Below are 15,945 nucleotides of genomic sequence, written 5' to 3'. Positions count from 1 at the left end.
GCTACCTGTCTTCCAAATCCCTGATTCAATCCTCTCCTCCATCTAATGTACTGTTGACTCCTTCTGTTTTCATAGAAAGAGTATTCTTCATTTCAATTACTATATTCATTTCTGACTGCTTCTGTTTATAGTTTCTATGTCCGTTATTATGCTTACTATTTCTTTGTTGAAGTTCTCACTGAGCTCATCTATTATTCCCCTATGCTCTTTGAGCATCCTTATAACTATTGTTTCGGACTCTGTGTCCAAAAATTGCTGTCCTCCACTTCACTTAGTTCTTTTACTGGAGACTTCTCCTGTTGTTTCATTTCAGTCATGTTCCTTTGTCTCCCTATTTTGGCTGCCTCCCTGTGTTTGTTTTTACATATTAGGTAGATCTGTTATGTCTCCCAGTTGTGGGAGAGTGGTCCTATGTAGTAGGTGTCTTGTGGAGCTCAGTGGTACAGTCTCTTCACCACCCAAGCTAGGTGCTCCGGGAGTGTCCACTGTGTGCATTATGTGAGTCTTGACTGAGTAGTTGAGTCTTAATTGCTCTTCGTCTGTCCGTCGTTGGGGCTGACCCTCAGGCTGGCTGGCTGTGAGGATTGGCCCAACCATAGTGTAGAGCTGCTGTGAGAGGGCTGACCCCACACAGAAGAATTCATGCTAGCATGAATCTGGTGGCTGCTGAGACCTCCCTTTGTGTGTGCTGCTTGTGTAGTTAATTGGGTCTTGTTTTGTTGTGGTATGAAGCCAGCTATCAGGTGTGTTGATTCTTGGGCCTCTCGGAAGATAGTCTGGTGCAGGTCAATGTCAGATGCTGCCTTTGACCAGCTTTGGGCTACCTGTTAAGATCTACAAATTGAATCATAGTTGGTAGCTGCCTATTTTGGCCTAGGTGCATGTGGGAGGGACCAAGTTGTATACCATGGACAGCTGCCACCAATACCAGGCCTGGGGCAAGTCAAGCAAAAGTCCCAAGGCACCCTGAGACCCACTGCTGCCTTCCAGCTGCCCATTAGGCTCAGACACAGAAAGAGCCTTGGGTGGTACATGATATACATGAGACAGGTGCTTCTGGAGTCACCAGATAGGAGTGAGTGGTGTTCACCAGGTTAATACAGACTCAAACTCGGCACTAGTGCTGGGCCTGAGGCCACTCAGCAAAGTCCCAGGGTACGGCAAAGCCAACCACCACCTGCCTGTGGCCTACAGACCTTCACAGTGGTGCAAGATCCCAGAGAATCTCCAGGGTGGAGCCATTAGAGTTCATCAGGCTAAAGCAGATAAGATTTGGCCATGAGAGAGGGGTCTGCACAGGCAAAGAGTGCAGGAAGACAGTCCTCGTCTTAAAGCCACATAACTCAACCTCTCCCTGTGTGTCTCCAGCACCTCGAGCCCACCCAAAATTCCCCAAGAAAGAAAGGCTGGTTGCCTCCTGCAAAGCCCACAACCATGTGTGAGCTTTGCAGGGTGGGGCCTCAGGGTATCATCAGAGCAAGGGTAGTATAGATGCCCAGGCTAATATCTTATGAGGGAACTGTTCTGCCCAGCAACAACAGTGTCCACAGGCAGTGTGGGAGAGAAACCCAATCAGGGACACTGGCAGCTATCCCCCCAGCACCCTCTCTGAAGCCACACAACTCAGCCTTTCCCTGTATGACTCTGGCACCCTCCGATCTGCGACTCTGCCACAGCCCAAAGTAAGTGCCTGTGAGTAAGAATTTGTCTGCCTCCCCTCTAAGGGTCACCTGGGTTGCCAGCTGGCTCCCAACTCACCCAGGCAGATATAATCCTTGCTGATTTTTCACAGCCAGATGTTATGTGGGCTCCTCTTCCTGGCACTGGTGCTCTGAGCTGGAGAGCCTGGTGTGGGGTGGAGACCCCCTGCTCCCCCAGATTCTCAACCACCACATGTGTGTGTGGGACCAGCCCTTTCTGTGTCACTGCTCCTCCTACCAGTCTCTACGTGTCTTCTTCTGTAAATCCCTAGTTATAACACTCCTGTCTGGCCAGTCTTCAGATGGTTATCCAGGTTGATCAGCCTGTAATTTGGCTGTAATTCCGATGTGGTCATGGGAGGGGGTGAGTACAACTTCCACCTGCTCTGCCACCTGGGACCCTCCTTCCTGTTGTCACTTTTCATCTGGTGTGATTTTCATGGCGGTGTTAGCAGTACCCAGTGGGATCCTTTTTATTATGGAAGTGTGCGTGCATTATTAGCAAAGCTTTAATCAATGACTCCATTTCTGCAATGGTAACTTAATGACTCACACACTTTCAGCCTAACATGGATACAATATCTCATTAATGGAAAGCTCTGTTAAGAATTTCAACTCAATAAAGGGAAATTATCCAATTTGTACTCTCTTAAGAAAATTGCTTCTCAAAAGTAACTGTAGAATAATGACCAGAAATAAAGAAAACAAATTTATGGAGACTCTGAAGGAAATACTAATTGAACTGTGGGAGCTTTTAATTCAAAGTATCTACTTGGCATTCATTCGTATAAATGTATAACACACTGATACTTGATCTGTTATACCACTGTCTTTTAAAAAAAGTCTAATTATAAACCAAGTTATGTAATAACTCCGTGTTCTAAGTAAGAAAAATATTTAAAATGTACAGATTCCTAGATTTAGGATATTAAAATATGCTGAATTTAAATGACATCTGATTTTTTAAAATTTTTATTAACGTATAGTTGGCACACAATATTATATTACTTTCAGTTATATAACATAATAATTCAACATTTATATACCTTCTGATGTGACCACTACGATAAGTGTAGTAACAATCTGTCACCATGCAAACTTATTACAATATTATTGACTATATTCACTGTGCTGTAATGACATGTAATTTTTTACCTAACAGCTAAGAGCTTTCTAGGGGAAAAAACGCCGAACAAATGGAAAACTTTACCTATGACTCATGAGAAAATTTCTTCTAATAAGACCATTTTTTTGAAACGGTGCCCCAAGGGCTCTTGGAACTCTACAATTCAAAATGTAAAATCCATATTTCCTGTCATTTTCCCTCCCAAGACTGACTGCTCTTGAATGTTCTCTAGTACTGTGAAAGCAATCACTGTCATCCCCCGATGCTGAACCTCCGCTAGAGCCCCAGGCAGCCCTCCCTTCCCTGGCCCCTCACATCCAAAAAACAGCCAGGCACCATCGATTCTTCCTCAGCGGCATTCCTATTGCCATGCCCTGGCACCACCCGAACACTGGCCCTCACTCCAGGACTCAGCACCAGTCTTCCTTCTGACTGGCCTTCTGATTCCAGTGTTTGCTGTTTCCACCTTCTGCAGACTGCCTGAGATGACTATGCCAACAGCTAAACAGAGGCCCATTACCTAGGACCTATAGTCTAATGGTCAAGTCTCCACCTGGAGGCTCCTCATGAACCACCTCCAACATATGACTTCCATGCTGTTCGCTCTGTCTCATTAACACCTACCTAAGCCTCAGGTCTCCTCATAAATGTCCTCTTCTCTGGGAAGTTTTTCTGAATCACTTGAGACTCAAATCATTTGAGACTATGACAGTTCCTCTGCCACAGGGCGCCACTGTACCTTGAACTTGCCCAACAAGAGCACATTATAATTGCTTCTGTAGTTACCTCCCCGCCCCACTCAACCCTGCCAAAACTGTGAGTTTTGTGAATATAACTGACTTATAATTTACGCTATCACTTAGGACAGACAAGGGCCTAGTCTCTTCCACCTTACCTCTTAAACAAGCTACAAGACTACATGATGAGAAAAACTCCCACCTGTTCTACTGACATCTTGAGACAGGATGAAATTTTGCTGCTATTGGCTCTACTATGGAATAGTGTAGACTGTTTCCACAGTGTATTCACAACAGAGGGCATGTACGATGAGAAGCGTGATGATTTCCCAACTAATGTAGGAGTAAACATGTCCTTAACATGTATGACAGGAAAATAAGGCTGTTTAGGATGTCTACCTTTTATTCCTCCCTTCTATAAACATTTATGGAGTGCCAACTACAAACTTGGCTCAGTCTCAGTCATTTAATGCAGTGAGTGAGGTTATACCCAAGGCACTTTGGTAGCGCACACTTGGATGTGACAAATCACCCCTGTCCCCCCGCCAGCTTGGGCCTGCTAGAGGAGCCCTCTCCGGGGCTCCCTGCTTGCTTGGTTAAGCAAAGCATATAACCACATTCTCCTCTGCCCTGGGTGTTCCCTCCACCCCTCAGGGTCCACAATCTTGGTCTTCCTTTTCCCTCAAACTTATCGATAATCACTTGCCATAGATACTCAGAGAGAGACTAAAAGATTAGTTTGGACTACAGCAATAAATTTCAAATCTTTTCTCTCTTTTTTTGCCACAATTACAGTAAAAAATAACATATCTTAACCTACCACACACATATGAACCAACACACATATATTCTAGAAACACAACTTCCACAAAAGTATAGGCAATCTAGCTCATTTAAAAAAATCACTGGCTGCAACACACTAAATTGACTTCCTAACTCTAATGCAGCCTAAAGAACATTCTGGTCTATTCTGACTACAAAACTCTAACCTGGCTTAAAATTGAAGAAATTAGTTCTACAGATACAACTGTAAGCTAATATCTGAAAACTGGCAACTTTGCCAATGTCTATGAACACACACTAGAACACCAAGTAAATGTAATAAAAGATAGGTATACTAGTCTGCTAGGGCTGCCATAACAAAAAACCACTAAATAGTGGTCTTACAAACAAATACTCCTTCTCCTCACAGTTCTAGATGCTAGAAGTCTGAGATAAAGGTCCCAGCACACAGGCATCTTCTCACTACGGCTTCCCATGACCTCAGTGTGTGCACAGGGCAGGGTGTGGGGAGAGGGCACACTCTGGTGTCTCTTCATAAAAGGACACCAGTCCTACAAGATCAGCGTTCCACCTCATGAACTCCTTTAGCCTTAATTACTTTCTTGGAGGCCCCATCTCAAATACAGCCAAAATGAAGGGTTAGTACACCAATATACGAATTGGAAGAGATGTAAACATTCCATCTACAACAGTAGGCTACACTTATATTAGCCATCACAACCCTAAGACAAGAGTGAAACTAAATATACTCCCTCTCAAGACAACCTGAGAATAATCATATTAAGTAGCTCAGAAAAAGACTCTTTCATGCAAAAGGCAAAAGCTAAAAAGGCAAATTTTATTTTTATTGGCAAAAAAATAATGCTGCAAGACATTCTGCAGCATTCCTCTGCATAAACAGAGGGATGAAATCCCGAATCACAAAACATGAGGTTAAGTATGCGCCAAGTCACCTTGCTTCAAGAATTCCTCCAACCCAACAGTAAGGGAAGAGGCAAATCTATGCAATATCACAACAAACTCAAAAGGTCATAGAGGATCTCAAAAAACACACCACAGGCAGTCGGGTCTGGCCTGGCTAAACCGAGGCAGCAGCTAAGGATCAGTGGCCTTGCTGGCTGGACGAGACGGTTATATGGGCTCCCACAGTCCAGAACAGCAAAGCTTCTTCATGAAGGATCTTGTTCTCATTATTTTTTAATCTTTCACATAGAGAAAATTTCATTAAACAGAATTATGACAAACAGGTTCTTTAAAATTTTATTAAAGAAACTCCAGGTCAAGAGGGCAGAATAGCTAAAAGCTGCTTGCCTCCTCCCACAACTACATCAAACTTATAACTAAATTATAGAACAAGCATCACTAAGAAGTATTAGAAGACTAGATGAACCGAAGTCCTATATCTTAGGATATAAATATGAAGAAGCCACATCAGGACTGGTAGGAGGGGCAGAAATGCGGAACAGGCAGGTCTCACACCCACGTGTGATGGTTAAGAAACAGGAGGGATGTCAAGGACGAAATGGGCCCCCTGAGGGGCGAGGAGTCATAACCCCACAGATTTCCCAAGCCCAGGATTCTAGTTATGGGAAGAGAATTCCTGATAACCTCTGGCTGTGAAAAACTGTGGATGTTGCGACTGAGTGAGACAGAGGGCTGCTGGAGACTTAGACACAGCAAGTCTTAAAGAGCCTGTGCATGGACTTAACTCACTGATGGGCCCGCTTGAGATCCAGTGCCGGGGCAGCAGCTCGAAAAGTGCCAGGGGCACATGGGGAGGAACTGAACTGACTAGCTTTTGAGTAGCTCACACCTGGAACATAAGTGCTGGCAGACACCATTATCCCTCTGTTGAACCCCCTCCCCAAAAAGCTGGCACACAGAGCTGGGCACAAAGTCTGAGTCTCCAACAACCTTGCTAACATTGTTGGCCCACTCTGGTATTCCCAAAGGCCCTGCCCCACCTAACACAAATACCCAGCCAGAATCTCTACAAATGATTTTCTATGCACGTGACCTGTCTTGGCTCATGCTGGAAACATCCTGAAAATCTCTCAGAGGTTCACAAACCCCAAATTAGCAGCAACTGGCCTCAGCAGGCCCTGTACCTCTTACTAAGCAGCCCCAAGCCCAGCACTAGTAGCTACCTGCCTGGCTTCACAGCTTAGCATCTGCCAAGTGCCCCCAAGTCCAACACAGGTATCAATAGTCTGCAAATCACTCTGTACTCGTACCAGTGGCTCCAGGTCAGGATAGGCAGCAGCTAAACTTGACCTTCTCCAGAGCCCTTCCCAAAAGGCCCCAGAAGCAATATACCTGGTGGCCAACTTCAGGCCACATTGGAGTACCACCCAACCAGCTCCACAAATAACACACACAAAGGGCAGACTTGGCAGGCACCAGAGCCCCACTAGAGTGGGTACCATTCTATGGGGTCGGCCCCTACACAACAGCTCCTCCACTGCAGTCACTGCCATTCCTCACTGCAAATCAGCCTGAGCGTCAACGCACCACCTAATGATGTGCCAAAAGCAATCCTGGCTCCACTGCAACAGGAGGGCTCCCACAACCCACAAAAGGGATGCCTCTGGAGTACCCTGCTAAGGTGACCAAAGAGACTGTGCCACTGGGCTACTCAGGAGACCCACTTTATAAGGCCTCTCAGCCTAGACTGGGAGATGTAGCAGCTCTACCTAATACACAGAAAAATACGCAAGAAGGCAGCCAAAATGAGGAAACAAAAAAAATATGTCCCAAATCAACAAATGGCATAAAACACTAGAAAAAGAACTAAACAAAATGGAAAAAAGCAATCTACCAAATGCAGAGTTCAAAACACTGGTTATAAAAATGCTCAATGAACTTAGAAGAATTCATGAACTCAATGAGAACTTCAACAAAGAAATAGAAAACAAAAATGGAGATAGAATATATTTAAAAAAAAAAACAGAACTGAAGAATGCAATAACTGAAATGAATAATACATTAGAGGGAATCAATGTGGATTAGATGAAGCAGAGGACTGAATTAGGGATCTGGTAGACAAGGAAGCAGAACACACCCAACTGACACAACAAAAACAAAAAAGAATTAAAAAAATGAGCACAGTGTAAAGGCCATCTGGTAACAACATTCACATCATAGGGGTATGAGAAGGAGAAGAGAGAGAGCAAGGGATTGAAAACCTAATTGTACAAATAATGATGGAAAACTTTCCTAACCAGGAGAAGGAAATATAGATACACAAATCCAGGAAGCACAAAGAGTCCCAAACAAGATGAACCCAAAGAGGCCCACACCAAGACACATCATAATTAAAATGCCAAAGGTTAAAGACAAAGAAAGAATTGTAAAAGTAAAGCAGTTAGTTATGTACTAGGGTGCTCCCATACACTGTTCAAGCTGATTCCTCAACAGAAGTTCTTCAGGCCAGAAGAGAATGACATAAAAAATTTCAAATCACGGAATGGCACAAAAATTCTAAATCCTAATCAAGTAGGCAAGGGCCTACACTCAAGATTACTGCACCCAGCCAGGCTCTCACTTAGATGAGGTCGATTAAAAAGCTTCCCAGACAAGAGAATGCTGAAGGAGTTCACCACCACACCAGAATGACAGGAGCCCGCCCTTGACCTTTACTAACTTTTTGGTATTAATCTACCTTATGGTGATATAATTCATACAGTATAAAATTCAGCCTTTTAAAATGTGATATTTTTCCAGAGGTATGGTCACACATATGCACAGCCAACACCACCATATAATTCAAGAACGTTTTCATCACCCCAAAAAGAAACCCCATAGCTATTAGCAGTCACTTCCCAATCTGGTCTTCCCTCAGACCCTGGAAACCACCAATATACTTCCTATTACTATGGATTTACCTGTTCTGGACATTTTATATAAATGGAATCATACCACAGGTGGCCTTTTGTGCCTGGTTTTCATCTGGTATGGTGTTTTCAAAGTTCATCCATGTCCACTTCTTTACAAAAGCATTTTTAATGAAGAAACTGAATAAAAAACTAGGCAGAGAGGTATGAACCTCTACGGATCCATCATCTAGTCTCTACAACACTTAACCCACCCACACACCATGTACTCTACCTTTTTTAAAATTTTGAATCAAATTCCAGCTGCTACATTGTTTCTGTATAAATATTTCCATAAGGACATATCATAATAGCTACTCTAACACTAGCCCCTGATTTGCATTTACTTCTGATTTTAATGGCCTACGTCTACTAAGAACTGAATTTTCTTTTGCTAGGCATTATTTACTTAAGACATACACTGCATTCGAATACCTGTTCTGCCTAATAAAACTACTGAAGGGAAAAATGGAAATAGAGTCATGAACCAAAATCTCAGAAAACTTTCTCCAGAGGCCAAGGTTCCAAGTGATTTAAAATCTAGTAAATATCTCAATGTTTCATTTCCCCTGACAGTCAGAAATACTCATATGGAGGTTGTTTACTTTTTGGTTGTCCTTTGTCATTCCGGGAAAGGACTAGAGGTTATTACAAGGGTGTTTTGCTTTTGTTTTCAGCATGTACCAATTACAATTCAGAAAGCACTTGAAATGCCTACATGAGGACTAAATATAATGTAATTTCACACACAAAAAGAGGGTGTATGAACCCAACAGACAGAATGTAGGGTTTTTTAAATCTTTGTTTTAGCAAAGGTAGCCAAACAGCAGATATTCACTATTGTAAGGTGAAGGGAAAATAAAGATAGAAGAGAAGAAGAAAGCAGTGAGGGTAAGGACAGAGGAATGCATATTCGAATTATCTTACCTTTTTGTGAGCAATCAGGAGGCAATTGGAATGTTCGTGTTCACAAGCAATTTCATAGTCAGGGATCAGAGCCACCAATTCGCGGACAAAGCGTACCACTTCCTCATGCCAGGGCACGTTGGCCATGGTGAGACTGCTTGCCGAACTCTCTCCGCAGTAGGTAACACCCTGTGGAAACATCACAATCGTGAGAGACAATTACTTAAATGTCATAGAGAAAGTTTCTGAGCCAAAAAGCCTTTTGGAGGTCATCCAATCCAATCCCACTTGTATTTTAAAGGGAAGAAAGTGACACAAAGAAGATAATATTTTTCTTGGGAGCTAATACAAGGAGATAGCAACAAAGACAGCACTGGGGCTCCCCGGCCGATGTTCCTTTCACTCTGTGACAAAGCCACTGCGTGGGCACCTGTGCTTGGGTCATGTCACAGTCTCTGCTGTCTAGTCATGGGATGTATGTGAACCAGTGACATAGCGTTCTATTCAGATTCATTTGGACACTGTAATGGATTAATTCTCAGGGAAGTATAGTCCCCTAGTATAATAATTCAGGCAGAGCTGACACCCATAAAAATTCACCGAACAATCTATTCACTGGGAAAATAAATCCAGTTTCCATTCTTTAGTTTAATTTGAGGTTGGTGAAATTTCTGTGAAAGGCTGGATAGGGATCCCATTATTATTCTTTATTCTTTAAAGCTATCACTTTGTAACATATTTTGTATGTGGAGCTATGTACACATAAACAGAGAATCATGCCAAACAGGAAGTACTTCTGTGGATATCCACACAGACATTTAAGCACACCTACATATGCATACGTGCTTCTCAACTTCACACAAATCCTTATGCTGTGAGTTAACTTTGGTTCTGCTTTGAACTGTACTTGACAGCCCAGGCACATAAAGCCCAAGTTTTATAGCTAAGTTCTCTACTTGGTAGATTACATCATGCTAAATACTTAATTTTCTTTTTTTTTTTAACATTTTACTTATTTATCTTTTAGAGGGGAAGGGAAGGAGAGAGGGAGAGAAATATCAATGTATGGTTGCCTCTGATGTGTCCCCTGCCGGGAACTGGCCTGCAACCCAGGCATGTGCCCTGACTGGGAATCGAACTGCGATTGTCTGGTTCACAGGCCCATGCTCAATCCACTGAGCTACACCAGCCAGGGCTTAATTTTCTAATAATAATGGATATCTTCACTTTGTAAGCTCTTCAGATACCCCAGAATCAAGTTATTCTAACTTTCCCAACAAATGGTTAGAATACTCTAGATATGCTCCTAGTAAGTCAGGAATACTGAAATGAAAAATGCACACCACTCACATATACTGTCTGTCTGTCTGTCTGGTTCATTCTCTCTTTCACACACAGACCCACACAGACACACAACATACTAGAGGGGGAAGAATGACAGTAAGTGAAAAACCCACAAATGAACACTGCAGAGTGACCTTGACCCTACAGATGGCAGAGCTGGGACATGGCCAAAAACTCAGATGAGCTCTGCAAAGCACTCTATTCCAGATGGCTGTTCGAAAAGACGGCTGGTGTACCAAACTGAGATGGCCTCTGCGGAACAAAAACCTGAAGTGACCCAGCTCCGTTATGATAAACATGAGACTCTTCTCTGTTAGCCCAATAATTTATTGAATTCATTAAAGAGAGTCCAAGTTCTTCATTAATTTAAAAAGCAAATAATAGTTTAAAAAATCTTTTAAGAAAGCATGACTGAAATACTGCCAAACGTATCCAAATGTATTAAAAAAACATGACATCGAAAGACCAACTTGGTCATAAAAATAAACCTGACTTCAATTTGAATACTGTTCATGATGTATGAATTATATGAACAGCCATATATGAAATAGTTAATTCAAAGGAATTTATTTTTAATATTTAAAAAGTTAGTTCATTGAGGAAGAGGTTTTAGATAAGATCTTTCAAGACAACGGGTTTCGAAAGTATTTTAATATTTCTTATTCGGCAACAATAAATCATGAAACATTAAGGAGAGATTTGGCTTGGGAATGAAATTAAAGAATGAATGCCAAAGTTCACTGTACTTTTTCCATACATTCACATGATGCTTTTTAAAATTTTGTATTTTAATTATTTTCAACATTTTTTCTTTTATTGATTCTAGACAGAGGTGAAAGGAGGGAGAAAAAGAGAGAGAGAGAAAATGATGCAGAGAAACACTGATGCAAGAAACATCAACCAGTTACTTCTTGCACACACCCCTACCAGGTATAAGACCCACAACCCCAGCATCTGCCCTGACCAGGAATCAAACTGGTGACCCTTCAGTTTGCAGGACAGCACCCCACCAACTGAGCCACAGTGGCCAGGGCTCACACCATGTTTTATAACACTTTCCAAAGCACTTTCACATAAAAGTTCTCATTTTAACCAAACAAAATCTTTTGGAGGGCAGTACGCCATAACCAGCTGAGCCGTCCACAGAGCCTGAGCCTTCACCATGACAGAAATGCTCTGGGCAACCGATTTCAGTGAATTCGTTTGTGGAGTCACTTCTGGGAACCCCTAAGCCCCAACTCAGTTTGGTTCCTAATACCCTCACTCTATGGTGCTCTCTCCTTTGCTGTGGCTGCTTCACTTCTTCCAATACTCTAGTCTCTCAATGATTTGTCCTGACTTTATTCCTAGTCACACTTAACCTTGAATTGTCTAAACATCACACTTAACCTTGAATTGTCTAACACTTCATTTTCTCTCATGGCATGGCTGTCTACCACCTGTGCATCCCACCAGCACCCCACACACCCTCCCCATTTATCACCAGCATCACATTTTGCCCTCACAACTCTGAAAAAAGAACCACCTCAAGAAAACAGATGGGCACAATGTGGCAACTGAATAGCGGTCAAGGACTCCAGAATCTATAGGTTGAGGAGTAACAAGTAGACCCAAAGAAAGCTCTACAGAGCAGGACCACTTACTCATCCTGGGGTCTGGAGTGAATAGCATAACCCACACCACTACTCTGCCTTTCTGCTGGATCTCTGCTGTAGGAGATGGGGCATAAGGTCTTTTTTTTAATGGCTGCTTGGAAAGTTTACCTGGGAACTTAGGTCTATGGGTCTTTTGGTCGTTTGATTGCTATTCCAATCAAACTGACCGGGTGTCTACAGACTCCTGATACTGTTTCTGTTCCCTAATGTCAACGTAAGAAACTCTCAAATGTTGAGAATTTCTGTGAGTTTATTTCAGCCAAACTGACAGTTGGCAATTGCCAGGAAGCAAAACCTCAACAAGCTGAGAAAATGCTCTGGAGAATGGCACTTTAGCACCTTACTTTATACATTACAATCAAAAGTGGAGATGTATGGGGGTTACATGACATCCACTGGTGATAGATTAGGGAGGTGTGAGGAAGCAAAGCAGGGAAACCTCTGGGATTGGATAAAAAGTGAAATAGACACTAACTTTTACATAGGTGGGTCCAGGATAGTTCACAGTCAACAATTAACGTGGTAACAGTAACAATGAGGGGATTTGTGGCAACCTCTGGTGCAGGGCCTGTGCTTTGAAGGGTTTGGAGGGAAAAGGAAAGTGGACATTCTATTCTAAAGGCATGTTATCATTGATGCAAAAAGACAGGTTTGGTTAAAGTAAAGACTGACCTCTGTTAGGGAAAACACCAGCCTAGGACATAACCAACTACCATGATGTGCTCTTAGTTAGAAAGTTCTCATTTCAAACCATCCTGTGGTTACTTTAGGTCTCTGAGTTTGTAAGGCCACTACACAGGCCTCCCCCTGAGTTTCTCAGGTTTAGTATGTGGCCCCTTTTCTTCCTCACTATGTCTGATGAGAAAAGAAATGTACATCAAATGTGTCATTTGTATATCCTGAATATGCTTCAACAGCTCCCCCGACAGACAACAGCTGAGCTTCTCAGCGTGGCTTCAGGCCTTCTTATTGGGCCATCCCACTCTGCACTCAGTCTCTAACTGGCCAAACTCCCCATCATCTCTTCAATCTCCAGTCAGGAACCCCAACCGCACGTGACCTCCATATTATCAAACCTTGCGCATATTCTTTATCAGAAAACTGAAATAATAAGTCTAAATTCTGAGCCTATTCCTCTCTGTACCCCCAACCAATCTATGCCGAGTGACCTAAAGATCAAGTGACAAATTCTTCTATGATAATAAACTCCAGAACTGTTGGGGTTCGCTCTAATGTAAAATTTCACTCATATTACTCGGAATTTTTCTAATCCTTAACGATCACGAACCAAATGACAAACACTAGTAGGTACTACTACATACACGAACGGGCTCTATTCCTTATCTTTGTGTGCAGAAGGAGAGAGGCCGTGCTAAAAATCATTTTGCAAGATGCATCCTGCAAGGATTGAGCTCTACAGACAGTTGCAGTGCTAAGGGTAAGAGAGTTTCAATCATAAATCACTGGGCAACACATAATTACTGAGCACTTACTATTCTCAAGGTACAGTGCTAGCAGAGAATGTAAAGGCAGTGTTTCATTTATAAATAAATTGTATTATGAAAGTTTTTCAATGAGACAGATGTTTGTGACATGAAACACATTTTCACAAAAAAGCAAGCCAATAATCATAGTTAAAATTCTTAGGTTAGCAGATAAAGGCCTATTTAAGCCTAATGAAGCTAAAATATAAGTTAATTTACAGGGAATAAAAAAGAAAAAATATTTTATAAGATTAGCAATGAAAGAAAAGAGGAAATCAATATAATAAATAGCTTCTATTGATTTAGTTTAAATAAATGTGCTTAATGGAAAGTGAGTTAAACATTTATAGAATCCAGACATACCCATATCTCCAATGAATTCTCAAAACAAAGCTATTAAACTTCTATTATTATTCTAATTTTCATCTTGAGGAAGTTTATGCTCAAGGAAGAGACTAGCTAGCCCGCCCAGCTCCTTCCAGACCTTTCAGAAATGTATCAGAGCTGTGCTCTCCCACCCTGCCCATTTGAGAAGCCAGTGTGTGCAGACTGTTGAGAGGCTCCTGCACCCCCCACACACTCACACGTCCAGGAAATACAGAGAAAGGATATGAACAATATTGTGTTTGCTTCTGCGGAGAGCCCCCGGCATATCACTGGCCTGGGGTCTGATAGTAGCATCAATTTCACATCTTCAGAGCCTTTATGTGACTGTGAGGTACTGTTAAATTTTAATGCCAACCCTTTTGAGGGACAGGTCCTGGAAGACTTTTTCTTTTCATCAACAGCATAGGTACGGGGTAAGTCTCCAAGTGCCATTCTGTGTCAGTGGGTAAATTCTGTCCTAATTCAGTCTTTCACTGAAGTTAAAAGGGACTCATCTTTTGTCCTTTAAATCTCAGTTCTGTCTCTGCCAGAGCTGTAGAGTACCATCAGGGTGGTCTCTCCTTCTACCCCTAAGGAATCCCCTTAGAGACCTGACTATGTTCTCCAATTGGCTATGTTCTCAGAAGTATATTTATCACAACATATTCACATCTGTGTGCTTGGTTCTGGAGGACTCTAAGGTTATCTTAGCCTGCCATATTGCTAGCGCTCCACAAATGTTTTCTGGAGAGGGTTTAAAACTCTGTTTTAGAAAATTTTAACTTTAATTAATAAAACAATAGCTTGCCTTTTCAGACATTAAATAGTTTAACCTTATTGAACAGGAAAGAATGCCTTCTCCATTTACTGATCTCATTTCAATCGTCTGAATTATAAAAGCAATATATGCTCACTAAAATATCACAACACAGAGGTATAAAAATTTTTAAGCCTTTCCTACCCTTGTATCAAACAGAACACTGTTAACAATCTAGTATATGTCCTTCCATACTTATATAAATATATCTCAACATACACAGTCAAAATGTAATCAAATAATAAGTATTATTTTATAACTTGATCTGTTTCTAAATAGCATACTATATTCGGTGAACATCCCTTTTCCTACTTCAGGCTGAAAGGAAGACATTCGTTAACCCATCAGACAAATGAGAGCTGACCCAATCAGGGCCCATCAGCCCAACCAGGTCAACAGCGACACTGCACGTCCTCTGCACGAGACACGCTGATCGTCACCACGTTTTCCCTGATATAACACAAACTGTTACCTACTACATGGTCTACCATTTAAATAAGACATTTTACAATTATCATTAGATTACACATTTCTCCAAGAATTTAAAAATAAAATCTCTCAGTGTTGTTCTCTTACTTTTGTAGATTTTGCCTTGTTCTATTAGACATCCATTTGCCAAATGGTAAATCTACATTAAATTTTGTCTCTGTTTGTTTTGACGAGGCCTGGCACATGCAGAGAGCTCAGAATATTTGTTGAGTGCAGGGATAAAATAGCAAAAAAGAAATATTGTTAGAAAGAAACTATGTCGTTATAACATCTCAGGCACAGACAGAAGGTTTTATATATTTCCTAGTTACGTTCATAATTTGCCCAACGAAAAAATAGTCATCAAAGAATTACACTGCTGCCCTGACTGATGTGGCTCAGTGGGTCGGGCACCATCCAGCAAAGTGAAAGCTCCTTGATTTGATTCCGAGCGAGAGCACATGCCTGGGGGCCTGGGTTGCAGGGTCGGTCCCTAGTCGGGTGCATACAAGAGGCAGTCAATGGACATTCTTCTCTCACATTGATGTTTCTCTCCCTCTTCTCCTCCCTCCCTTCCCATTCCTCTAAAAACAAATAAATACAGTGGTACCTCAGTACTCGTCGTTAATTCAATCCAGAACTCGTGACGGGTGCCAAAACTGACAAGTACCGAAGGATGAAGCATTT

At 42.0% G+C, this 15,945-nt stretch overlaps 1 protein-coding gene across 2 annotated transcripts in view; it reads right to left on the bottom strand.

The window, feature by feature from the left end:
- Positions 1-15,945, bottom strand: part of LOC118984017 (S-adenosyl-L-methionine-dependent tRNA 4-demethylwyosine synthase TYW1) — a 176,327-nt gene that overhangs the window by 7,605 nt on the left and 152,777 nt on the right. For both annotated transcript variants that reach the window (XM_037041728.1, XM_037041729.1), the window contains exon 15: positions 9,146-9,313. In XM_037041728.1, coding sequence (XP_036897623.1) covers positions 9,146-9,313 — 168 coding nt within the window. The remainder of the gene's footprint in view (positions 1-9,145; positions 9,314-15,945) is intronic.

Source organism: Sturnira hondurensis, unplaced genomic scaffold, assembly GCF_014824575.4.
Source record: "Sturnira hondurensis isolate 20B ecotype Veracruz unplaced genomic scaffold, ASM1482457v3 Scaffold0003166, whole genome shotgun sequence".
Classification (NCBI taxonomy): Eukaryota; Metazoa; Chordata; class Mammalia; order Chiroptera; family Phyllostomidae; genus Sturnira; species Sturnira hondurensis.
The sequence above is the reverse complement of the archived record's forward strand: the minus strand, read 5'-3'. Positions and strand labels throughout refer to the sequence as shown.